Below are 27,504 nucleotides of genomic sequence, written 5' to 3'. Positions count from 1 at the left end.
CAGCATTTAGAACTGGAAGAAGGGACAATTCACCCCTGCAGCAATGAGAATGCAGAATTAAGAAAAAAGTACTTCTGAATGTACTGAATAGTCTAACCGATTTTAAAGCAATTAAATAAGTATTGACTACAATGAACATGCAATCCACATTTATGAAAACATACATTGACATTATATCAACATGTAACAAAGAGGTTTAGGGGTTTATGTTGTTTAAGGCAGTTTTGTAGAGATAGCCACATTGTTCTAGCTATGGTATGTGATAATGGTTAAAAGGACTTCACGAAAATATTGCATAAAGGAAATATTTTTGAAAACTGCAAAAGAAAATAAGATGTTCTCCATCTACAGATCATGCAGAACCTCCAGTATGGTGGCGATAGACCAGGCCTGAGTCTCACAGCTGAAGGGACAGTACTGGCCATTCTCATTAGTCAGCTCAGGTAGACCCTTCCAAGACGATCTGGTGGGTGATAAAAGACAATATTGATTATGTGACACTTATAATCAATCATATCAATTAAGTGAAACAATTATTAAAAAGTCTTTCACCTGAATTGTTGTTAAAACAATTGAGAACATTATAGTATTTGAAGTCACCTAACAAGTCTTTGTACTTGTGTCTTACCTCTCGAAGTGGATGTTATGCCTAGAGAGGACATTCTTCACCAGGAACACAGTCTTGTCGTATATCTCTGGCCCCATCTTCTTGGCAAAGTACAGTTTGGCTCGTAGGAAATAGCCGACTGGCCAGAGCCACTCCTAGGAGAGGGAAACACACATTTATGGTTACCATAATGCAGGGGCTCACAAACTTTATTGGCCCCATCCAGGTTGTATCACAACCGGCCGGGATTAGGAGTCCCATAGGGCGGTGCACAATTGGCCCAGCGTTGTCCGGATTTGGCCGGTGTAGGACGTCATTGTAAATAAGAATTTGTTCTTAACGGATTTGCCTAGTTAAATAAAAAGGTGAAATGTAAAAACATAAAAAAAAAAAATATATATATATATATATATATATATATATATATATATATATAAAAAATATAAAAAAGTGCGACCCCACCATGCAAAAACAGTGATGCAATCAGCAGCCAATGTAACTGTTTTATTTGGGGCCTTGACAGTCTATTACAAATCAGTCAGATTACGTTGAAAGAATCTTAATCTGAAGGAAGTACGGCTTGAAGTGGCTAAAATGCATCAGAAACGTATTGGGAAATTCAAAAGATCATCAGGCAAGTTGTTTAGGAGCCCTCACAGAGTGATGTTTCACTGCAGTCACGTGGGTTGTACTGGGATGGATGTAAAAATCCCCTAAATCTGCTGTTGGAGCCCATTCAAATTAGCCCCAACGTTGCCTTGCTAAATCTGGTTAATTCTCTTAAAATTAAATACAATGACTGTTTTCTCATTAGTTTGACATATTATTTGAAATGTCTGATACAACATACTCTGGTGATATCGTTATCAACCTACTGCATACCCCTTTAAAATATATATATTTTTGTGTACATGGTGTGCTATTAGCATGCTAACACTCATTAAGACAGACTGGTAGAATAGCTAGCCATCGTTAGCATTCAAGTAACTTTTGGGTTTAATAGAGTTTACTGGTGACTATGACATGAATATATATAATTCACAACATTTAGACAGGAGCTATTATCCAGTTACAATACAAAACCTTTTTTTTTTTTTTTTTTTTTTACTTTGTGTCATTATCGCCTGAATTCAGGCTTGGCTGAACTGCTTTCAATAGGGAAAGATTTCTTCTGTACCCCGCTTCCATAATTTTATGGTTTAAAACATCACTTTCCAGTGTCGACCTGATTACTTTCTGTGTAGAAAAGAACATCCAGGTATTGACATTAAGGGTTGACCTATTGCCCGAAGCAAGTGAACTGAGCAGTCACATAAATTAAGCCTGCTTTGAGGTTGCACCATTCGGCAGGTGATTGAGTTTTTTGTGTAAATAAATAATTCTAGTAGCCTAAAACGGATCTTTCTGGTTCCTCCCCATCGAAAGATAATTTATGGAATTCATGGCAGTCAGCTTGCAGTGAGAATTATTTTACCAAAAAAACAACCAAAATACAAATWGTTCCAGTACTGATCTTCTTGGTTCCCCCTTATATTATGTCATACTAATACAATTGCTCAGAGAAAGAGATTTTCTTTAACAAGTAATAAAACAAAATCTAAAAAATATAGTTTAATACTCCAGCACCCTCCCCTTGCGAGGATAGCAACACTGAGCCTTTTCCGAAAAATTTTAGGAGCTGAAGAACACATTGGGAGGGATCTTAGACCATTTCTCCATACAAAATCTTTCCATATCCTTGATCTGCTCTTATGGACCGCCATCTTCAATGGGGTTCAAGTCCAGAGACTGAGATGGCCATTGCAAAATGTTGATTTTGTGGTCAATTAACAATTTCTTTGTGGATTTTGATGTGTGCTTGAGGTTATGGTCTTGCTGGAAGATCCACATGTGGCCAAGTGTCAGCCTCCTGGCAGAGGAAACCAGGTTTTTTGGCTCAAATCTCCTGGTAAAGTTCATGATGCTGTTGACTTTAACAAGGGCCACAGGACCAGAGGAAGCAAAATAGCCCCATAACATCAATGATGCACCACCATATTTTACTGTAGGTTTGAGGTACTTTTCTGTATATGCTTCCTTTTTGAGACGCCAAACACACAACTGGTGTGCGTGTAGCCAAAGAGCTTTTTTCTTCATGTCATCTGACCATAGCGCCGCCTGGAGTTTGATAAACGGCATTGGCACTTGGATTGGAACCGGTGCTATGGTCAGATGACATGAAAATAGAGCTCTTTGGCCACGCAGTGGTGGGTTTGGTGTTGAAAAACAGAAGCATATGCAGAATATATACTGTAAAATATGGTGGATATTTGATGCTACAGGGCTATTTTTGCTTCCACTGGTCATGTCTAATTTTCATTTTCGGGCAATTGGTCATAATTTTCMGGAAACCCCAAAATTCTCTTGTCTTGCACGATGGGCAAGTGCCTTTCAGACCTTAATGTCAATCCCTGTCATCATTGCTTTCAATGTTCTTTTTTACCAGATTGATTTGGTGCCTGGTCCTGTCCACTAACGAGTCCTGCGTGGCTTCTGAGGATCGTGGAGGAATACAGAACGTCCATGTCAGGAATGTGGTCATAACAGCATATAGCTCCAACCGTTCAAAAGTTAGAGCTACATTTGTAGGAAGAAAACAGGAACCATTCTGTTTGTCACAACAGCATTTAGCAGATGTTAGAGGTTACTCACGTAACCGCGGTTCTATGAACCAAGTTTCTCTGGCGACCTCATTTTCAAATCAGTCGACCCCACATGGGAACACGAACCCTAGTTTGGGAAATGCTGCCATAATGGTTACCATATAGGTACCATACAATCCCCATTAAGTTCCTGTCTACTGACTAATGTTTATGTGGGCCGCAATAAATGTACTTACAGGTCCTTGATGGTAGTTGAAGCCCTTAGCAACATTGAAATTCTCACTATCCAGAGCATTATCGTAGACACCACAGTACTTCATGTCACTTTATGAGGGGAAAGAAAGAGAGAAAATGTTAACTGTGGGACACGGAGGACAAGAATGAGATAAAGAATGACTGTGGTGCCAGAACTGGGTCTAGTCCAGCTTTTCCCAAACTCAGTCCTCGGGACCACAAGGGGTGCACGTTTTGGTTTTTCCCCTAACACTACACAGAGTTTGGGAAAACCTGGTCTAGTCTAATGTGTGTAAACCCTACATGACGGACAGGGGGCGCTCTTTTGAAGCCCTGCACACCCATTTTTCTAATCTTCCACCACTGAAAAAAAGATTTGAGAAGCTATAAAAATGCATTTGCTAATGTCTACATTCATTTTCGCTAAATATATTACAGACACCGTAATAAACACTTTAAAATGATGTGAACTGAACATAAAAAAGATAGATAAAACATTTACCTTAAAGGTGTATTTTTTGAGAGTACTACCGTTACTGCATGTCCCCACTACAACAAATGCATTCTTAAATACATTAAATACAAATAATTATTTGGAATACTATAGAATACCATTCTTTCCTACGGAGGACTGCTCCTTGTGAGGAGTACCAATGCGGTGGCCGGTGGCTTCAAAGCCTCTCATTGGCCAATACATAGCATCAGAAATCCAGGGTTTGTATACACCATTGGTCTAGTCTAGTAGGTCTCCAGACTACTTCGGAGSGAATCCCTGATACGCCACCAATTTCGTAACTGTTGATCCTCTTTATCTGTCCTCTAACCTCTCTGCAGTGCCGATCTGTCTAAATAAAGCAACAGAGTGAATGTGTTTCTGTAAATGAGGGTATGGATGAAGCATCCCACTCACTCTGGATCTAACGTCTTCATTCCCAGGGGGCCGAGCAGCTTCTTCTCTGCCATCTCTAGTGCCTCCCAGGCCCTTTCCACTGTGAACAGCTCTGGAGCCTGGAGAACACAGAGAGAGAAGGTACACACAGAGCTGAGATACTTGACCTAAGACGACAACTTGTAAAAGTGATACATCTTTGTAAATTGGTTTGCAAGACTCAAATAATGTTCAACACAAATACATTGGTAACCTCAGTACACATTGAGAGGGTTAGGGTTAACCAGAGCACTGACTAGCCTAGTCTTTACAACACCGATGAGGTAAGTAGGTTAGCCTCATCAGTGCCAGAACGGCCCATATAGTTGGGGCCTATCTTCCTGCTTCTTTAGCATGAGGCAGTTTGATGTTGTCCATTCCTTGGACAGGACGCTAGGACATTAGTTACAAGGCTAATGAGGCAGTTAAAAGGAACAGTGCTTACCACCACCATGGCGATAGCAAAGTTAGGCCTGAGCTGGTAGTCACACCAGGGACTGGAGGCCCCATAGCTGTCCTTGTAGATGCCTCTCTTGTGCACCAGGTCTGGGTGTTTCTCATTGGGGTCCTGAAGGTTGTGAGACACGTAAAACATCTTCTCAAAGTTCTCCTGGATCTTTCTGTTCCACTCTTCATAGGGCACAGAGATGTTACGACCTAGAAGAGAACAGATATGTCTAGCTTCACTATGGACAAGAAAAAAAATACAGCAATTTTACAATTCTAGTGAGGTTATTGTTTAAAATACAGATTTCAACATCTGAAATTACTAAGTAGTAGTATCCCAATTGTCATAATGGTCAAAAAAAAATTACATTTGAGGATTGGAGAAAGCTGGGAAAAACATGAAGATTTGGGTTTATTCCAGAACGTACCATCACTAAGGATGGTGAGGGTTGCGTAAGGGAAGAAGCCGTGCGTATGAAGGTCCACTAACCAGCGCACTGTGGACTTACAGAGACCCACTATCTCCACTGCAGAGCCATCCCTGGAAGACACGCAGGCACAAACATGCACACCCTTGTGAAAACACTTAACTCAAGGGGAAAAAAAGAACAAGCACTGCACATACAACAATAGATTATTATGGATATGTAGGCTTGTCCTAGACTGAGTGAAGACAAGCAACTCTTTACCAAAGGAGAGGAAAACAGTACCTAGGTGTAGCTGGGATTCCTTTGTTATGAGCCTTGTCACTCTCTCCCATCTTGTCCATCCATGTCCCGCAGTTGAAACGATTTCCTCCATAGACAAACCCAGTGTCTTCATTCACCTTGGCCTCAACATTAAACCCTGGTAGGGAAAGACAAAAATCGGTATGATAAAACACGTAAATAGCTGATCAACCACACCTCTAGATGGGCATGTGTGTGTAAAGTGTGTGTGCGTGTTTATCTTGCCTTCATCGGTCATGTTGCGATCTATCTGTGGTCCAGCGTTCCTCTCCCTGAACTTCGTCCCCTGCATATGACARGTCATCGCCTCATGAATGACATCATACAGGGGCTGGATCTGCAGAGTTAACATCACAGAAACAATTTAATATGGGCAGACATTAAGGAATGACTAAATTACTAACGGTCCTGTCTAAAAGTGCTTGTTTGAACTTCTAACAATAAGCAAATTTTTTTGGACTGTATCGTCAGATCTACACAGAGTATGACATCTCAATAGGCTGCTATAACCAAGCTGTTTGACCCCCGACATGCCCTAGTCTCATGAGCCAGACTCTAAGTCTTGCGGTGACGAAGCGAGACCACCATGCCCCTTACCCATGCGCGGGCGGGCTGTGGATTGTGTGTGTGTGAGTTTGTGTGTACCCACCCAGGCTCCAGCGGGCTGTGGCTGGGACACATTGGTGGGGTACATCCTTGACACAGGGCACATGAGGATGTTGACTCCGTCAGGCACCATGTTGCAGTAGTCTTGGATGCACTGCAGCCACCACCATACTGCGTCACGGCAGTTATAGCGGGCGCCAGTCCCCTGTCCCAGCAGGTTGGGGATCAGGCCATACCTCAGGGTGCCAGCGAACGCCAGGATTATGTTTCTATGGAAAACAGTGACAGAAATTCAAGGATTCATCTTTATAACTCTGATGAAGGTCAAACAAAACACTGGTGTGAAATCCATTCAATTGTTTGGCAGCATCCAAGACCACAGGTGTACTGGAGTTTGTTACTTTTTTTGTCATACTTTAATTGAAATATATACCCATTCATCAGATAGGACACCGATGTTCTACTGGAGAATGTGACACGTACCTGGCCTCCAGGTGTCTTCCTGTCACCAGCATCAGACCTCGCAGTGCCATGAATGTGTCCCGGCCCCAGCAACGGACCATCCCAGCCGCAAAATGAGGAAGACCTGTGACATCAGACAGACAACCATTAGCCAACCGGTATCACACACAGAGACAGACAGAGAGAGAGAAAAAGAGAGGGTGCTAAAGTGTGTGGATGTATCTGTATGTCTGTAAGATTATAGACTGATTGGCTGTTCCCCAGTAGGAATTGGCCAGAATAAAGTTGTATTGAATTTAATGAAATGCCTTACCTGCAGCCAGTGACACACAGCACTGCTCTTTCTCGTTGGTAACGCCATTGAGACGGTAGGGCACGTCACTCAGCGTGGGTGCCAGGGGGGGAAGGGCGGGGTGTAGGCCCACTCCACACATCTGTACTGAGCCCAGAGCTAACTGCTTCACCAGGGTGGAACCTGTCTGGATGAAGCTTAGAGAACCAGAGGACAAACACACAGAGATGACAAGCTGAATTTAGAAGTTTGAGGAATGATTACAAGTTTCATATTTCATTCAGAACATATATATACARATATATATWTTTTTTTAAATACTACAAATTCAGATGTTTCTATTTCATTTATGAATAGGAATAGCTGGTTGTTATTCAACCTACTTTGACATTTTATGGAACACAATATCCAAGGCGGTGGTATAAGCCCCAACAATGATGGAGTCGAAGTAGCATGGCACCAGGTAGCGAGGGACGCGCTTCAGATAGGTAAACATCGCCTGGAACCACTTGCCTACCTGAAGGGACAACAAGAGACATATCAATTAAAAACGGCAAAACTGTGTGCGTCTATGGCCAGTTAGCAGGCTAAATAGACATAATCAATGCAATACAACAATGATGCTGAGTCRATGAGTGGTAAGGCTTGGTAAGGATCTGTAAAGTTCCAATTGAAGAATCACCATGGCTCTCAAAAACATTTGAGTGGACCCAAAGGAATAGACATTATCTTGACCAGATCTGGGTGCCAAATAGCAGCCTACTCCCTATGAACAGTAGTGCACTACTTTTGAGAGGTTTGTCATGTTTTACCTCGCCCAGTGCTCCTCCCTTGATGACCAGCCGGTTGCTGACGTAGTCGATCATCCAATCTCCCTGTCTCAGGTTGTCACAGAAGGGGTGTCCCAGGTCGTTTTTGGGACGAATGTCCCCCATCACCGACATCAGACCTGTGAGTGTCAAAAGAGGTTACWACATCTGACAAACAAACTCATCATGCATACATATCAATTTCAATGTAATTAGTCCCTAAAAGGAGGAAGGGTAGCTTGGCGGTCCCGACTGGTAAATGGAAGATCATAGTTTTACGGTTCCTGGCACAAAACGGTTAACACTGCAATATGCAATAGGAGTCATGATTTTCCTGAAGCCAGATCCCCCCCCCCCCCTCCTTGTTTTGTACCTTGCAGGCCTCCGTACTTGAGACTCATCCAGGAAGGGATGTTGTAGCAGCCTCCACCGTCCTCCTGRTCTTCAGCGTCACAACGGAACAGCAACACGTTCATGTCCGCCAGGGTCACCTTGGACATAATACTGGGAGGGAGCAGACAGGTAGGAAGATTAACAGTAGGCTGGATTAACATTTACCAGTGGAAGACAGCCTATGAAAAAGTCTTACAGCAGTTGCTTAATTAGTTAACATGTCTTATGTTGCAATGCATGGGTCAGATATTAGCAGAGAWATGGGCTGAGATTCCTTACAAAAGTAACCATCAATTTACCAAGTGAAAGAATTAGAGTATACGTACGCTGCCAGCGGAGTAGTGAGTATGGCTGGGGCGTTGTGGTCAGGCATACTGCCCGTCTTGTAATGGTCACTGAACTGGACCAGGTGTCTCCTCAGAACCCCCACCAGCTCCTGGGACTTGGGGTCCAGACTCACCCTGGGGACAAAGAACACGTGTTACAGACTCGTAAGGCATGACTCAGAGTAGGAGTGCTGATTTAGGGTCAGTTTTGGTTTTTCCGATCATAAATGCATATGGTATGGACACACGGTAGACTCCTACTCCTAGACGCTTGATATATACAGCACCTGAAATGACCTCAATAGGACAGTGTATTCTTACCTGAACACTATCACACTACCAGGGCTGAGGTGTTCGAATTCAATCTCCTGGACAAATTCACTGCGGCCCTTACACATGACATCATCCTGTTTCACAATCTTGCTGTCATGTAGCTGCAAGACAGTTGGAGTAGAAAGTGTTCACACCAACAGTGTCTTACAAATTAAGTAGAATTCATATACAGGTGGTTAGACTGAAGTGACCCAAGAACAAAACCTGTTTTGTGCTACACTACACTCTGTAAATTACCAAGTGTGTATGAGACTACCATAACCATTCAACAAGAAAACAAACATTGCTAACACTGCGACCTGAGCAAATCCTGGCCCACTTCTTTCAATAGAAGGGAATGATAGACTAGAGAGATAAGGTTGCAACTAGTATTCTAAACCAGGGTGTAAAGTTGTAATTCCATGGTGCTGTTCTCGTGTTACCTGGATGTGTTCTCTGATCTCTAATGTGTGGTCAGGCAGACCATTGATGCTCTTCTGGTCTTTCTGGTATGACCCAGCGATCCTCTCCACGGTCCTGGCCTCCAGTACCACCTCCTCTATTTTACCTGCAGGAGAACACAGTTGACACTGACCTGATCTGGGTTTTCATGGAAACTACTAAAGGAAGTGATATCAGGATGATTAGTGATAGATAGCTTACTGCGGTGATACTCAATCTGGTTCCTGGAGAGCCACAGTAGTTCTGGCTTTTGTTATTTTGGCTGTGGCTCTCCAGGAGTAGGATTGAGGGAAACTGGGGTACTGTACCTGGGATGCACATGGGGGGAACCTCCTGTCTATATTGATAGGTCTTGGGGTTCCTGAAGGCAGTGTGACACACAGCTACCACAGACTGGTGTGTGCTGGGGCAATGTCTGGTTACTGCCACTATGTCCTCATCCACCTGGTCCACATAGACCTGCAAAAAACACACACACACTTCTGTTGTGTTCTTCAGTAGAAGCACTTACTCTGCAACTCTACAATTCAATATTCCCTCAAAAGTGTTACTGCTTCTCTCAGGTTAAGTCCCTTGCTGAGGAATTCAGTTTAGTTCCCCATGTCCAGTTTCTGGATGGCCATTTTCAATAAGCCTGGTCCTGGACTAGAAAGCACTTTCCATAGAGATTCTGTATTGAGCATGCTTTATAGTCCAGGTTTAGGCTAAATCTGGATCTGGGAAAATAGTCGAAAGACATTTGCTGGCTGCCCATCCGTACCCATGGCTATGTGCCCAGTGCATGTCTCAGAGTGGATCTTAGAAGTCCCTCTAACCTGTGAGAAGCCCTTAGAGGCCAGTTCTTGGTGCAGCTTGTTGAGGGCCAGTTTCCCAGCGATGATACCACTCTGGGAGTTCACCTCTCCTGCAGAGGAGGGCTTGGCCTCCGAGTTCCACTTCGGATAGAAGCGCTCCTCCTTCACAACAGAGATCTGCACAAGAACACACAGGAAGTTGGAATCAAACGTAGCACTAAACACTGCCCGTGTCATACATTGTCAGCAGTTTCAATATAGACGAGATAAATATAGAAGAGATTTTAGCTTACAGTTTTGTCTTTGAAGTGAACTCACTTTACAACATGCTCACACACACTTTTGATAATCATGGCCCTTTTTCGTACCTGGTGAGGGACCAGCTCGTCATATCCTCTAGTACTGCCTGTGGCACAACTGGCCATGGAGACGATAGCAGAGCTCGGGAGGGAGTCGTACGCAGAGCGAATCTACAACACAGAAGAGGAATAGTAAATAAATAACACCATCAACAAACAGTCACAACATCGATCAACAATAACACTACTACATAAACTCAGCAAAAAAAGAAACATCGCATTTTCAGGACCCTGTCTTTCAAAGATAATTTGTAAAAATCCAAATAACTTCACAGATCTTCATTGTAAAGGGTTTAAACACTGTTTCCCATGCTTGTTCAATGAGCCATAAACAATTAATGAACATGCACCTGTGGAACGGTCGTTAAGACACTAACAGCTTACAGACGGTAGGCAATTAAGGTCACAGTTATGAAAACTTAGGACACTAAAGAGGCCTTTCTACTGACTCTGAAAAACACCAAAAGAAAAATTCCCAGGGTCCCTGCTCATCTGCAAAGACTTTACTCAACATTCAATTATCTGGCAACATCTCTGGTGGACATTCCTGCAGTCAGCATGCCAATTGCATCCTTCCTCAAAACTTGAGACATCTGTGGCATTGTGTTGTGTAATGAAACTGCACATTTTTGAGTGGCCTTTTGTCCCCAGCACAAGGTGCACCTGTGTAATGATCATGTTTATTCAGCTTCTTGATATGCCACACCTCTCAGGTGGATTGATTATCTTGCCAAAGGAGAAATTCTCACTAACAGAGATGTAAACAAATTTGTGCCCAAAATTTGAGAGAAATAAGCTTTTTGTGCATATGGGAAAAAATGTGGATCTTTTACGTCAGTTCCTGAAACAAACCCTTTACATGTTGTGTTAATATTTTAATTCGGTATAAATAGGCATGTTGACAAATCCAAGTGACATATTTTATACTACCTAATTAGGACACTCGTTGTCATGGGTAACAACATACTGTACACTACCTGAATAGGGGACTTGTCATGGGTAACCCCAACTACATACTGCAAACTACCTGGACAGGGCACTCGTTGTCATGGGTAACATCTAGGAACATGGCGTGGGCGATAGAGGGCACCAGAGGTCTGAGGCTGGGCTGGACGAACGAGCCCACAGGCTCTCCACCAAACCTGTAGACCAGCCTGCCCTCCTCATGACTGTCTCCTGCACTCATAGCCTCTGAGGAAGACAGAGAGAGAGAGACAGATTATATTGTTATTGTAGAACAGGCAAATGGTTATAGCCAATATGGTGATTGCAGTCATTTATAAGAAAACAAATAACCCAGGCTGATTTAAACAGTGAATGAATTCAGTTTACTTCAAATATTACCACCAACGGTACTTTTTTAGCCAAGAGACAATCAATTGCAGATTCAGTCAGTTTCCTGTGTATCAATATTTTATAAAAAGGTATTTCATACCATGAACAAAGCCAATAACCAACTTCACTAACACATATCCATGAAAAATGTTGAAGCAAAACAGAAAACATGTATTTTTCTATCAGATGTATAGGCTGGTCTCAGATCTGTTTGTGATCGTCAACTCCATTGCTCATTGTCAAGGAGTTGGCGAGACTGCACAAATAGACTGGCAGACAGGCTATAGATTATGTGCCATTTGTACATTTCCCAGGCTCTTACCTCTGATGAGGGAGGTAATGGCCAGTCTAGTGACAAAGACATTGTCCAGCTCCTCGCTGCCCGTGAACAGCTCAGCCACCACATACAGGTCAGGCTTCAGCTCGCGAGCTCTCTCCAGCATGTACTACACACAGCACAGCCACCCACACCACAACAGGCCAAAGCCAGGGCACACAATGCAGGAAAGGCATGTTGGGGGGGGGGGGGGGGGAAATCAGACAGAGATGAGAAAAGATAGGAGGAACAGAGGAAAGAAGGGGATTTAGAAAGAGAGATTAGATATGAGACAAGAGATGTGAAGGGGTATAGGCTAGGCAAGAAAAGAGGGAAAATATGAAAAACAACCCACACAGAGGGGGGGAGGGGGACATGCAAAGTGTCAATTACCATGCAACAAAATGTTAATGGTGGGAAAAGGAGGAGAGAGTAGTGTTGGGAAAGGTAGTAAAGATATACATTAATGAAGGAGAATTTGATCAGGATAAGTATGATGAAAATGTCAGATTCAAAGTAAGCCCGTGGCAGAAGAGTGGAATAAGATTATCGAAAGAAAGAAAGAYAGAGAAGGAAAGAAAGAACACACATTTAGCATCATGCTCAGTCAGAATGCATCAGTCCAGTTCCCACAGTCTMACAGTACAATAAGGCAGTAGCAGTACCTCTGACCAGACTGGTAATCCCCAGGCGGTTTACAAACACATTGTCAATCAGCTCGCTGGCCGTAAAGAGTTCAGCTATCACATAGAGGTTAGGTCTGACCGCCCTGGCTGTTGCCAGCATCGCCTACAGAGCACAAGGTAAAACTTCACTTAGAGTGGTGACATGTAGCATTCATAAAGTCTTAATATGCATGATGAAGTGTCATAATACCCTACATAATAACATTAAGGGCTACATGGGGCTCAATTGTTTTGTTGAATACTACATACATATTTATTTGACACTAGCTATTTTAACATACTGAATACCTATGTAAATAAAGTACTTCCGTTGTTTTTTTTAAAGATATATACACATTTGCAAAAATCTCTAAAAAAAAACCTGGTTTTCACTTTGTCCTTATGGGATATTGTGTGTAGACTGATGAGGAAAGAAATTCAATTTAATTCATTTTAGAATAAGGCTGTAACGTAACAAGATGTGGAAAAAGTCAAGGGGTCTGAATACTTTCTGAATGCACAAGGGCAGGAACAGCCAATAGAATCACATTTTCTGAGACTATAGGAACCCCATTTTGAAATCTAGAAAACTTTAAAATATARCTTCAGAAAGCTTTGCCCCGAGCAATACAAATAAGATGTTCTTTTTTTACCTTTATTTAACTAGGCATGTCAGTTAYMAACAAATTCAAATTTACAATGACGGACTACTCCGGCCAAACCCGGGCCAATTGTGGGACTAGAATCGAACCAGGGACTGTAGTGATGCCTCTTGCACTGAGATGCAGTGCCTTAGACCACTGCGCCACTCGGGAGCCCAAGAATAGTAGCTACTGTATGTTTCCATGAACTTGTCCAGTGTTTTTCCCCCCACTACATTAGAAAGTTAGAAAATATAGAAAATATTCTGAACAAAAATATAAAGGCAATATGCAACAATTTCACTGATTTACAGTTCATCTAAGGAAATCAGTCAATTTAAATACATTTATTAGGCCCTAATTTATGGATTTCACATGACTGGGTAGGGGCGCAGCCATGGGCCTGGGAGCCAATCAGAATGAGTTTTTCCCCGCAAAAGGGCTGGTCTCAGACAATCACGCAGGTGAAGAAGACGGATGTGGAGGTCCTGGGCTGGCGTGGTTACACGTMGTCTGCGGTTGTGAGGCCGGTTGGACGTACTGCCAAATTCTCTAAAACGGCGTTGGAGGCAGCTTATGTTAGAGAAAGGAACATTCTATTCTCTGGCAACAGCTCATGAAACATGGGACCAACACTTTACATGTTGCATTTATATTTTTGTTCAGTATAGATGCAACAATTTCCTGCTAGGGTGCATTTCCATTTAACTATCTTGCATCAGTAAAAACAGCTGAACATAATGACGTAACAATTTTTTAGTTTTTGGCAAAATCCAAGTGTCGAATAAAAACCACAAAAGTTAAAGTGCTTGCATTACCCATTTAGGCTGATTGTCAGCAATTTATTCATGTAGTCTGAATGTCCTCCTACCTATTTGTTTTATGTCTCAGGTAGCCAGCAAAAGCCAGCATGGATAGAATGCAACATTATTTTTTATAGCCTAGTTGAAAAATTTGATTAAGCAAGCAGTAGACATTTAGAATTAAATGTGGAGTGGAGCTTTATAGTTATCACGTGCTCAGCGTACTATGACTTCCAATATGGCACCGTCATAGGATGCCACCTTTCCAACGAGTCAGTTTGTCAAATTTCAGCCCTGCTAGAGCTGCCCCGGTCAACTGTAAGTGCCGTTACTGTTAAGTGGAAAGTCTAGGAGCAACAACGGCTCAGCCGTGAAGTGGTAGGCCACACAAGCTCACAGATGTAAACAATGCAACAAAAAAAAAAATGCCAACGTTTACTGACACCGGTCATATTCAGCGGGTGTTGCATGTTCGTAAATTCATCAGTTATTCTGCGCTCTCGCACTCTTGGACGAGAGTGCTCTGAAATCGGAGTAGATAGCCAAAGTGAATTTACGAACACACCCTAAGAGTATCACTGAAAATATTCACCAGGATATGTAGCTATGAATGGTGCATCTACAGTCAGATCAGCATACTGTACCTCGGCCACATGTAGAGGAGTGGAGTGACAGTTGTCCAAGCGCACGCCCGCAAAGTGTTGGGCTGTGATCTCTGTATACTTCTTCATGTGGGCCCACAGGTAGGGACAGTCCGCTGGTTTCTCACCGTAACGCAGCTTCACACTGTCTCCCCAGCAGATCAGCTCTCTCCTCAGGTACACGTTAGAGCCTAGAGACAGAGAGGACACAGGGGACTTGCACACCATCACACTAGTCGGGTTGAAATCAATGATATCTAAACRTTATGTTAGAAAATAGTCACATTTCTCAAGGAAAAGTACGTTTTATCGTCTGGCATAGAATGGATATAACAATGTACCATGTACCATAATGTACCATAAATTAAATGTTTTTATTTCACCTTTATTTAAGTAGGCAAGTCAGTTAAGAACAAATTCTTATTTACAGTGACGGCCTACACCGGCCAAACCCGGACGAAGCTGGGCCAATTGTGCGCCGCCCTATGGGACTCCCAGTCACGACCCATCGTGATTCAGRCTGGATTCGAACCAGGGTGTTTGTAGTGACGTCTCTATGACTGAGATGCAGTGACCGCTGCGCCACTCGGGCACTACATTTTTTCACAACAAGTGGTCAGTAAATACCCAAGGGCCTTAAACTTTTCAAAGAGAAGTATGTGAATACTGAGCATGTTCTATCTGTTTAACTCYACCGGTCTGTAGAAATAGTTAGAACAGAACTATCAGCTGACCTGGCTCTGCAAAGTTCCTCAGTGGGTCGTCTGACATCACCCAGCCGTTGTGGGCCAGGAAGTGACACGCTTTGTCTGTCTGGCTCATCAGCTGCATTTCTTGGTCAAAAGTCAAGTTGTCCTCAAACGGYAAGGTGAAATATCCACACACCACTGGATGGTTCCTGGTGATAGGTCCCAACTTAGGTCCGTGGTCTGCAAGGCGTTCGTACACTACATTTCCCACAATGCAGTTGGTGGCCTGTTCCTCATGGTAGTGCATCTCCTTATAGCTCTCCACATTCAGCTCCTCCAGTCTGTTCCTCAACCAGTTACAACACTCCTGGATGGATGAGGGCTCATTGCTGTAAATCAAAATCAWATTTTAATTGGTCACATCCACATATTTAGCAGATGTTATGCCGGGTGTAGCAAAATGTAACTATATGAGTGGCACAGAAGCATTTGTAGACCCAACAGTGGTGACAAAGCAAATCCCATCTGAAGATAAAATCGGGATCAATGCTTCAAAGAATTCCTGTTTCTCTGAAATGGGTTTAAAGCACCCTTGCAAAGTGTCTTAGCGGACGAAAAGATGGGTTAACAAGCAAAGTAATTGTCTTATAGAAGGTAGCATACGCTACAAGAGGGGTGATCAATCCAAAATCCATGTGTACATGTGCGTATAGTATTGTGTGTTCGTATGCATGMGTCTATGTTTGTGTTGCTTCACAGTTCCCGCTGTTCCCTAAGGTGTATTTTTAAATCAAGTTTTACTGCTTGCATGAGTTACTTGATGTGGAACAGAATTCCATGTAGTCATGGCTCTATGTAGTACTGTGAGCCTCCCATAGTCTGTTTTGGACTTGGGGACTGTGAAGAGACCTCTGGTGGCATGTCTTGTGGGGTATGCATGGGTGTAGTAGTTCAGTAGTTCAAACAGACAGCTTGGTACACTCAACATGACAATACCTCTCACAAATACAAGTAGTAGTGAAGTTAATCTCTCCTCCACTTTGAGCCAGGAGAGATAGACATGCATATTATTAATGTTAGCCCTCTGTGCTCTCTGTAATGGAGTATCCTAAAGCGGACCCACCCATTGGGTATGAAGGTCTCCAAGGCTGAGGTCATGTCCACGGTGTTACCGAAGCGTCGACAATGGGGGTCCGGGAGGATCCTCAGACGCTTCTTATCCTCATTCTCTAATTTCACTGCTTTGCCTCCTGGGTAGAAAACATCAAACACAAAAAAACTGAAGAAGATTAGATTAGATTAGTGCACCAGATGTTTAGTGTGAGCTGATTGCTACTTCAACAGTGGTAGCACAATATCTGGAACACAAATCATTTGTTTCAAATGATTTCCTGGGGTGGCTCAAAAGAGATATGAAAAACKTAATTCACCCCATTCAACATAATTCAATGTAATGACACTGAAATACAAATCCTGAGTGGTTGGTAGCCCTTACCTGCCTGAAGCAGCTTCCTGAACTGTTCCACAGCCTTCTCCACGTTCACCTGGTAGAACTCCCACAGCTTGGTCCTGGTGTAGATTTCATCCCACAGGACACCTCGCAGKATCTACAAGAGGAGGCAATCAATCAATCCAACTTTGTCCCACGAGGAACATTTGGGTTGAAAGTAGGGTTACTCAAAATATCTCTTTATTAATTGAATTGACAATTGTCCTARTTCAATACAGTACAAAACAGAAGGGTAACCCAACCAACTCACGTGGAGTTGGTGTTCATTCTCGATGTGAGCAGGAACACCATGGTCACTGTATTTCCCGTCTGCGATGTCACAGGTGAGGTGCCACAGAGCCCTGTCCAGCACCCAGGCTGGCTTCAGGTGAGGCGAGTTCACCAGATTATAACCACACTCAGGGTGTAGACACAACCACCTACTGTTAGCAGCTAGGGAGAGAGAAGGGGCTGTTACTAACTGTTACTAGGTTGTAGCCATACCCACCGGGCACAGAKGACGCTTCATTGAAATGACGCAAAAACAACGTCGATTCAGCCAGTGTGTGCCCAGTGGGTAGGTGCAGCCACAACCACTTACTCACAGATAGGAGGGAAATAAGGTAACAGTTGTTAAAAATGACAGAGGAAGAATMGATCTAACCCCAGTAGGGAATTCTCTCCAATGTTATGGAATAAGACATTTTTGGAGCACATTCAACATTGCTTGAATGGTCATTTGCGGGTCGTACTTAAGTACCAGAGATCAATAAACTTAGAAACACTAAAGGGGTAGGAGTTGTGCAGTGCACCCTAACACTGTTGCCCTTTACATAGGACAAACATTGCAGAGGCAGCTGTGGCTCTTGCATCATGGTCTCAGTTTCCTCAGTCAGCATTTAGCCTCTGTTCACATTGAAGGTCAGATTGAAGTATTCCCCTTTGCAATGAAGCAGCCAATCACTCCATGACACACGCTGTGTCCCAAATGGCACCCCATCTCCTATATAGTACACTACTTTTGACCAGAAAGTAGTGCACGGGATATGATGCCATTTGGGATGCATCCTGTGTCTTCAAAGGCAACTGAGTGAGGGGGGTTTAAAATGTTYCCACACCATGTTCACACCTTCATTAGTTATTGGTGCTTGTGATAGGGGTGGAAAGATAACCATGGCTCCTCCATGTCTGCAGCACAATGTGTGAAGCTGAGCTTCTGATTACATTTTTGCCTAATACTGGATTGTAATAAATGTGGTTGTTTGACTGTGCGCTCTCTGTGACATTATTACGTTTCAATTTATGACTAAGTGCTTAAACTTTCACCTTTAATCTTGGCCATCGTCAAGTGCTTCCGTTGCTATGGACATCCAGCACATGATTGTTCTATTAATTTGTATTGTTATCACAATGGTTGTTATCATTGATTTTATCAAATGTATGTTTGGTGACAAGAAGTCGAACATGTTTGGTTATTAAATCAGTATTTTAATTGTGTACCTCTAGTAAGGATATAGGATAACCTGCTGTTCACATACCATCTTCCTCTGTCCATTAACACGTGATGTAAAGGTTACAATTCTCTCTTCACATACTGGCTAATGCATTTGGGAGTAGTCCTGCTGACCATACTTGAGTGGATGCCAAAGTCCACTACAACCTGGCACCAGTTTCTCTGTCACAGCCTTTACACTACTAGAAGGGCATGAGTCACCATGACCCTGCATGATACAATTTCGATAAATATACATGCATTTCCTTTTAAGCTGGACTCTTGGGTAACATTGTTTATTTTGCTGTATAAAAACACCCTGTATTTGGCTTCCTGAGTGGCGCAGCGGTCTAGTCACTACAGACCCGGGGTCGATCCCGGGATCGACCCCCAGCCGTGATCGGGAGTCCCAAAGGGAGGCGCGCAATTGTCCCAGCGTCGTCCGGGTTAGGGGAGGGTTTGGCAGGGTGGGCTTTACTAGGCTCATCGCGCTCTTGTGGCAGGCCAGGCACCTGCAGGCTGACCTCGGTCGTCAGTTGAAAGGTGTTTCCTCCGACACATTGGTGCGGCTGCCTTCCGGGTTAAGCAGGCGGGTGTTAAGAACTGCGATTTGGCGGGTTATGTTTCAGAGGACGCATGACTCGACCTTCACCTCCTGAAACCGGTGGGGAGTTGCAGCGATGAGACAAGATCGAAATTGGGGAGACAAAGGTGGTAAAACACCCACAAAAAAATAACACTGCAAATATTTATGTTATGTGTTGGATTCTAAACTTGTGAAGTATGCATTTGTCCTTTTCAAAGGTCTGAACATTCTGGACACTAAAGCCACCTGCTGTCCTGAAGATTCTGAAGAGTATTAAGGCTATTTTAAAAAGGGAGCTACTACATATCGCCTCTGCAAAGTTATATATTATATCAAACCCAGGTTATTTGAGAAGAGACTTTGCTAACCCATGTTTTACTATCAGTCAGTCCTGCAAGCCTTCCCTGTGGCTTGGGAATAGTACCCAGAAGGTCACAGTCATAACTCTTCATGGAACACTATCTTCTGAAGAGCTTAGAGATGAGATCCCCTGTCTCTGTATCTATAAATGGCAGCATGGATAGGTATGTTACGTATCCGTGCGGTATGTTACGCAGCTTACCACACCACCATTCACAAAATGGGAATGCATTCATCCTACTGTGTCGAGACAGTGTGAGCCGATGCTCATGTGTAGAGTGCACCAAATGATGCCCTATTCCCTTAATAGTTAACTACTTTTGACCAGGGACTATAGTAGTGCACTATATACTAAAACAATACCTGTATGGTTGTAGACCACGTCAGTGATGCAGACCATATTCCACTCTTTCTTCAGTTTCTCCACCAGGTTGCCCACATCCATCCAGGTGTAGTTCTTCCCATCAGGAGAGAACTCTGGGTTGAGCTCCAGTTGGTCGGCCAGAGAATAGCAGGAGCGAGACATCCCTAACTTCTGCAGCGGGGTGAAGTGGATCATGTTATAACCTAGGGAGAGAGAGTTTAGATAAAAAATGTATGAATAAGAAATGTGAATCTATGAACACACAGTAAGAATTATGCTATAGGTACGTTACATGTTTTGTAATAAACCCAATGCGTGTCTGAACAGACAGATAGATATTAAGAAACGTCAAACACTGCAAATATTTTTGCAGATATTAGAATGGGTCAATGACCACCAGTATAACCAAACAGATCTCAACCACTGTGTGATTATCCCCCAAACCACAACTCTTTGTACAGCACAATCTACACAATGAACCAATAAAGATGAACTCTGTATTTGTTAGTATCTGTACTTTTGAACTGCAGGCACATGATTAAGAATGAGCAAAAACGGCCTCCCGGGTGGCGCAGTGGTCTAAGGCACTGCATTGCAGTGCTAGCTGTGCCACAAGAGATTCTGGTTTCGAGCCCAGGCTCTGCCGCAGCCAGCCGCGACCGGGAGGCTCATGCACAATTGGCCCAGCGTCGTCCGGGTTAGGGAGGGTTTGGCCGGCAGGGATATCCTTGTCTCATCGCGCACTAGCGACTCCTGTGGCGGACCGGGCGCAGTGCACGCTGACCAAGTCGCTAGGTGTATGGTGTTTRCTCCGACACATTGGTGCGGCTGGCTTCCGGGTTGGATGTGCGCTGTGTCAAGAAGCAGTGTGGCTTGGTTGGGTTGTGTTTCGGAGGACGCATGGCTCTCGACCTTCGCCTCTCCCGAGTCCGTACGGGACTTGCAGCGATGAGACAAGACAGTAACGACTACCAATTGGATACCACGAAATTGGGGAGAAAATGTTTAATAAAAAATAAATAAAAAAAAGATTGAGCAAAAACAATTGCTGTGCTATCAAAAAATAATATTTACTTCAGCAATTTAAATAAATTAAATATGTGACAGTGTGACACTTATGATTGAGAACAGGAGTTTTTCCTGACCACGTAACCCGAGCAGAAGAAACACCCATTTATACTGATGAAGACAATAGCCATGCTTCTGATTGTTGGCCAGCTGGCTATGGTATCCCATTCTGTCCCTCACCGGTCTCCTTGGCAACCCTGAGCCTGTCCTGCCATTCGTCCAGAGGCCCCAGGCACTTGGCCAGGTATGTCTGAACGGCGATACAGTCCAGGGGTAGGACATGGTTATCAGCACCCACATGCAGCACTGGGTCCACCACTATGTAGCCACTACCAGTCTTCTCTTCAGTCCTGGGAATCACACAGACCACATCAGGCAATACAACAGGCAACGAGTTCAATCAACAGCATAACGTGTATGGGATAAAAGGGTTGACTATTGAGGTTGAGCCCCAAAATCACCTGTAGGTTTGTTTAATAATAATATTTATTATTATGGGGTGCTTATATAGTCCTGTTTCACTGTATGTGCAAGTGGGTAACCTGTACAAGTGTGAGGCATGACATGGAAATAAGTTTCTTGCATATCTCACTGGGGTCACAGACAGGGATTTAACTGTGATTCATCAGTTTACATTGCGACTCAAATGTCTTGTTTTCAATCGAACACATCATGATTACATTTACATTTAAGTCATTTAGCAGACGCTCTTATCCAGAGCGACTTACAAATTGGAAAGTTCATACATATTCATCCTGGTCCCCCCGTGGGGAATGAACCCACAACCCTGGCGTTGCAAGTGCCATGCTCTACCAACTGAGCCACACGGGATTAGATGTCAGAAATCAAAAAGAACAGCACATAAACAGTGCTGGCTTACCACCACCACATACCTAGTACAACATTTTGATTCAATGCCTATGAAAGTACTGCACACAGAACAGTGAATGGGAATCTATCTTGTACCCTGCACCTGCAAATAACTAGATGCGTGTACACTCCTTCTGAACAAGAAACAGTGCTTTCTTACCCAGCACAAAAGTAATACTGGTAGGACCCTGCCACCTGCAGGTCCAGTTTGCAGTACTTGTCCGAGTCATCCTCTCTCCCTGTTGGGTTTATCCAGTGCAGAGGCCAGAACTTAAGCCGGTCAAACTTCTCTCCCTCCGCAGGGTAGTTAGTGTGGACCTGCACATGCCTCCCCTGCAGAGTGGGCCCCAACCGGAACTGGAGCTCAAAGCCTGATGGTAGAATAATAATAGTATGTCATTATCATTACATAATAACAAGTAACACACAAGCAGGATATGTACTAAAAACACTGCTGGAGTCTACAGTGAAATCAGAAAGGTTCACCCTGGACAATGACTAGATTTGATGTGAACTAATAACAGCCTAATGTGAAAATGTCAACTTGGAAAACACATAGGCAGCTGTTATGGTGTCCTGCCAATCAAATGTGCATTAAAACTCAGTTTAAAAACAAATCCAATGTCTGAAGTGATGCCCGTCCAAGCGATTGATCTCGCCAAACAGTAGAAACAGTACAGCTAAGCCACTGAGAGAACACAAGGCCTTTTACCTTGCTATTTATAGCTGCAAACTTTTCACTAGAATATTTCAAGATAGGCTACTTCACTCAAGTGTCAAATGCATAGCAATGTTCAGCCCATGCTGTAGCCTACCACTCTCCCAATAACTAAATGTGCATTTCAATGTCTATATTTTCAACAGCAGGAATAATATCCCTGCTGGGGGTAAAATAAAAGCAAGATAGCAATGTTGAGCTGAATCACACCCTACAACAAAAAAAAGTATAATAATGACAAACTTCCAATAGTCTATAATTCGCAGGACTTCTACAGACATTTGTTTTTTGGGGGGTGGGTATAATTTGTGTAACGTTCCAACAGGAATCTGTTCCATAAACTTCGTAAATAACACGGTTGCCAACAAACAACGCATACAAAGTTGTATAGCGGCAGAATAAGAATAAGATACTGCAGTGGGCAATTTAATTACGTTTTTCACTCACCACGTTAATTACGAAAAATGTCTGTCCTCACTCTGGTAGTCTATGGACAAACGTAAAGAATAAGCTACGTGGTTAGTTGATGCCTATTCTGCAGCTAGTTAGCTAGGTGAATTGATCATGCTATTTTTGTATGCGTTGTTTGTTGGCATCCTTGTACTTTACGAAGTTTTTGAAACAGATTCCTGTTGGAACGTTACACAAATTATACCCAGTAGTTTTTTTTATTCGCCAGTGCAAATGTGAATTTACCCAGGATTTGAATGGCCATTGCCTGCCTACATACCTTGCTCTAGTCGGAACAGAGTCCTCTCTAGTCGCTCCATGTCATTCAGGAACAGTACTCTGGTCTGTCTGCTTCGATCCATTTTGACGTTCCTTTTTTTAGGGTGTCCTTTTCAAGCAGGATGCGGTGCCCCCAGATTCCTACATGACACTCACTTCAATAGGGGGAGAGACCGAAGTCATGAGAGATAACGCCACCGTGTGAAAGAACACGCTATCCTGCAGCATAACGTAAATACACTAGGCTAGCCTACGTGCATGTATGTGTGTACATGGGTTTCATATGTACATAACTGTCCACGGTAGCCTATTCATAAATGTCTCTCTCTAAACGTAAGGAAAACTATAGGCCTATACATGTCGCTTTTATTGCTGTTCACACACATTCATGATTTTTATTCCGATCCCCATTAGCTGTTGAAGAAGCAGGAGCAATTCTTCCTGGGGTCCACATTCATCAAAAGTAAGTTAAATCATAGTTTATCTCTTACTAAAAACAACACCAAAACTGTTTGGCTGTATTGAAATATAGATTTCTATTTATATATTCAGCCCTGGTAGAAGAAACGACACATTGTAACTATGAACGATTTTACGTTACAATAGTTGCAACATAATAGTAACATGTTTCTTTGATAGAGAATCACCTTGTTTTTCCGTGTGCTCACTGCCAGTGTTGCCAACWAATTTTCAGGGTAACTTGCTAGATGCAGGTTGATTTGTTGCTAAATGACGTTGTGATGCCATTGCGTGATAACGTAAAACGGCGTCATTACGTAGAATACACAATAACGTCACTCAAATTGACTGGCCATCTCTGCAAAAAATATGATTTGACATTTGTTCAGGTACAGACTCCAACTCTTTTCTGTACTTCTGGCTGTACAATTTTGATTYAGAGATGTTGATTGATGTTGTAAGTTCTGTTCAAGATCAAACATTCGTGACCAACTATATTCATTGGGTTTGGCACGTCGAACCACTACTACTGCTGCTGCAGTCAGCCAACAATGATTTGCAATTTGCTGAAATTGCTGCTGCCCTGCTGCTGCCAGTYTACGAGCTGAGCGCCTGCTGCTGACGTCATTCACAATGCACTTTTGCAGCCAGGTACGTGTGTTGTGACTGAGTGTGCGTTTGAGCGTTTGAGTCACTTTTCAAAAGTTGCTAAAAGTTCCAAATACATTTTTAAAAGTAGCTAAATTTGTTGCTAGGTGCTGTTGAAAAAAAAAGGTTGCCAGGGTAGTCTGAAAAGTTGCCAAATCTAGCAACAAAATTGCTAAATTGGCATCACTGCTCACTGCGCAGGATCAGGGGTGTATTCATTACGTCATGAAACGTTTACCGTTAAGAACCAAAACGGGGAGGGACTTACCTGAATTTATCCAATAGAAACTCTCGTTTTCGTTGCAAAACTTTGTTCCATTTGGAGTAAACGGTTTCTGTGCCAAACGTTTTGCAACAGAGGAAAAGTTTTGCAACAGAATCGGTGACGCAAACGGAACAAAACGGGGCGGGACCTACCTGAATGTGTCCAATAGAAACTCTCGTTTTGCTCTGTTTGCTTCCTTTGGTTATTAAACGGTAAACGGTTTCCATAATAAATACAAATGCTAGGTAATATTTCAAAAACATTTTTTTGGTTGGACTATTTATGCTAACACGTTTGCAATCCCTTTAGCTTTGCTTACAAGCTTGCACTTTTTGGACAATTTTGGATGATCCACACCCTTGGATGAAGACAGTGTGCAATATTCTAAATGGTCAGAAAATGGTGGTGGAAAATGGTGCTTATTAATAAAGAAAGTAGGGTGAATTTGGAAAATAAGTGGGACACGTTTTGCATTTCTGTCTTCTGTAACCTCTTTCGACATCTATCCAACACATTAGCCCAACACATGATCAATTTCTGGAATACTCAAGATGTTACCTAATCACACACACAAACATGTTTTTGACATCATATTCACAGGAGGCATGACACACCCAATTGTGTACACTGAGTCAAAAAAATAATAATCAGTTGGCATTTGATATACTGGGACATCATTATTATAATCCTAATTGTACCCCAATGAGAATACAATTCACTCAAATAACAGTACTACAAGAAAATTAACAGAATATAGTACAAGAACATGAGCCTTGCCTAACCCTAATGTAAACTGGATCTCCTTGCTCTATTGGAAAAGCCTAGAAGACTGTCCCACTTTAGCTACTCCATGCTGTCCTACTTTATGGTTGGCATAGGGGGACAACACAAAAAAAATACTGAATTATAAAATGTAAACATAATATTGGCAACTTTTTTTGTATTTTGATGCACCAGTACATGTATGCACATTTACATCACAATTTTGCACAGTAGCTTATTTATGACCTTTTATAACTTAAACATCTAACAGAAAAAAAATGTCACTGATCATACTGTGTGCTTTGTGGAGTGAGCTTCCTGTTTGAAGCTTGCTCCGCCCCTCTCTAGGATGTCAAACCAATGAAGTGATGTGATTTTGATAATGTGGTTTCTCTGCAATAATGTGGTTACTCTGGTTTCTTAGCAACAATAGTTTAGATTTTTCTCCTCAGACCAAGAAAAATAACACGTCAGGATTAAGCTGTCCCAGTTTATATGAAGTCCCACTCTTTCCGAATTCACCCCATGCATATTTTTCCATTTTTTTCCGCCTTCTCACCATTAAAGCTAGTTAAGGATTTAAAGTATGCCTTTGCGGCCTGAATGCAGAATGCTTTATGTACAAGCAGGTCCATGAAGGATACGAGTGTATTACCGGGAATGCACATCAAGCGTAGACCATAGCAAATATTGTGGATATACTGACAAGATACATATCTCTCCGCCCTAAAAATGTGAGTCGTTGTCCACAAAGTGGCAGCGGGCTGTAGCTCCCGCTCATCCTTTCTTTGGATTGGTGGAAACATATCATTATTGTAATAATTTTTTAAATAATCGATGAGGATTGTTGACGTCAACCACCTGTATTCAATAGAGAGATGCTATGCTACTAGCCTCATGACATGAATATGCATAGCTATCTTGAGATATCAATTCAATTTAAGGGCTTTATTGGCATGGGAAACATAATTTTACATTGCAAAAGCAAGTGAAATAGATAATAAACAAAAGTGAAATAAACAATAAAAATGAACAGTAAACATTACACTTAAAAAATAATAAAAACATTTCAAATGTCATATTATGTATATATACAGTGTCGTAATGACGTGCAAATAGTTAAAGTACAAAAGGGGGAAAAAATAAATATAGGTTGTATTTACAATGGTGTTTGTTCTTCACTGGTTGCCCTTTTCTTGTGGCAACAGGTCACAAATATTGCTGCTGTGATGGCACACTGTGGTATTTCACCCAATAGATATGGGAGTTTATCAAAATTTGATTTGTTTTCACATTTTTTGTAGGTCTGTGTAATCTGAGGGAAATATGTGTCTCTAATATGGTCATACATTTGGCAGGAGGTTAGGAAGTGCAGCTCAGTTTCCACCTCATTTAGTGGGCAGTGTGCACATGGTCTGTCTTCTCTTGAGAGCCAGGTCTGCCTTTGGCGGCCTTTCTCAATTGCAAGGCTATGCTCACTGAGTCTGTACATAGTAAAGATTTCCTTCATTTTGGGTCAGTCACAGTGTTCAGGTATTCTGCCGCAGTGTACTCTCTGTTTAGGGCCAAATAGCATTCTATTTTGCACAGTTTTTTTTGTAAATTCTTTACAATGTGTCGAGTAATTATCWTTTTGTTTTCCCATGATTTGGTTGGGTCTAAGTGTGTTGCTTTCCTGGGGCTCTGTGGGGTCTGTTTGTGTTTGTGAACAGAGCCCCAGGACCAGGTTGCTTACGGGGCTCTTCTCCAGGTTTATTTCTCTGTAGGTGATGGCTTTGTTATGGAAGGTTTGGGAATTGCATCCTTTTAGGTCGTTGTAGAATTTAACGGTTCTTTTCTGGATTATGATAAATAGCGGGTATCGGCCTAATTCTGCTTTGCATGCATTATTTGGTGTTTTACGTTGTACACAGAGGATATTTTTGCAGAATTCTGCATGCAGAGTCTCAATTTGGTGTTTGTCCCATTTTGTGAATTCTTGGTTGGTGAGCAGACCCCATACCTCACAACCATAAAGGGCAATGGGTTCTATAACTGACTCAAGTATTTTTTATCTCTCAGTATAGTCGAAATTTTAGATTTTGCTACTTTGAATAATACTTTTAAGATAAATTGGGCTAACCATTTTTTAAAGAATCCAACTTCAATTCATTTTATCTTCTCCCGTTTTGGTGGCCTCAAATTTATGTTCCTTTGTAGCTAT

The 27,504-nt window shown here is 42.5% G+C and overlaps 2 protein-coding genes across 4 annotated transcripts in view; one reads left to right on the top strand and one right to left on the bottom strand.

Moving 5' to 3' along the window:
- Positions 1–23,903, bottom strand: LOC111973033 (glycogen debranching enzyme). 2 transcript variants are annotated; one of them, XM_024000174.2, is made up of 32 exons: positions 23,815–23,903; positions 23,169–23,322; positions 21,881–22,091; positions 21,031–21,200; positions 19,782–19,985; positions 17,252–17,433; positions 16,987–17,098; positions 16,615–16,741; positions 15,537–15,880; positions 14,806–14,993; positions 12,718–12,841; positions 11,429–11,592; positions 10,411–10,512; positions 10,064–10,219; positions 9,557–9,707; positions 9,230–9,354; positions 8,796–8,908; positions 8,475–8,609; positions 8,129–8,259; positions 7,759–7,895; positions 7,330–7,463; positions 6,968–7,143; positions 6,676–6,778; positions 6,236–6,461; positions 5,812–5,923; positions 5,569–5,704; positions 5,287–5,399; positions 4,857–5,068; positions 4,394–4,491; positions 3,486–3,573; positions 629–762; positions 1–463 (listed from the first exon to the last, which is right to left on the bottom strand). In XM_024000174.2, exons 2-32 carry the CDS (start codon positions 23,248–23,250, stop codon positions 346–348), a joined length of 4,608 nt encoding a protein of 1,535 aa, XP_023855942.1. In that variant the 5' UTR covers positions 23,251–23,322; positions 23,815–23,903; the 3' UTR covers positions 1–345. The 2 variants fall into 2 exon arrangements, with proteins under 2 accessions (XP_023855942.1, XP_023855939.1); XM_024000171.2 differs by lacking the exon at positions 12,718–12,841 and adding an exon at positions 12,059–12,182.
- The window catches only part of frrs1b (ferric-chelate reductase 1b), a 27,393-nt gene continuing 23,225 nt past the window's right edge, over positions 23,337–27,504 (top strand). Inside the window, exons 1-2 of one of the 2 annotated variants that reach the window (XM_024000180.2) lie at positions 23,337–23,398; positions 23,582–23,630. Coding sequence is in view for 1 of the 2 variants with exons in the window: in XM_024000178.2 (XP_023855946.1) it covers positions 24,260–24,277 (18 nt within the window). In the remaining variant the exon portion in view is untranslated. Of the gene's footprint in view, positions 23,399–23,581; positions 23,631–24,199; positions 24,278–27,504 lie in introns of those variants that run through there. The other variant, XM_024000178.2, reaches the window with a different exon arrangement.

Source organism: Salvelinus sp. IW2-2015, linkage group LG14 (assembly GCF_002910315.2).
Source record: "Salvelinus sp. IW2-2015 linkage group LG14, ASM291031v2, whole genome shotgun sequence".
In the NCBI taxonomy this organism is placed as follows: domain Eukaryota; kingdom Metazoa; phylum Chordata; class Actinopteri; order Salmoniformes; family Salmonidae; genus Salvelinus; species Salvelinus sp. IW2-2015.
This window is presented reverse-complemented; position numbering and strand designations above follow the sequence as displayed.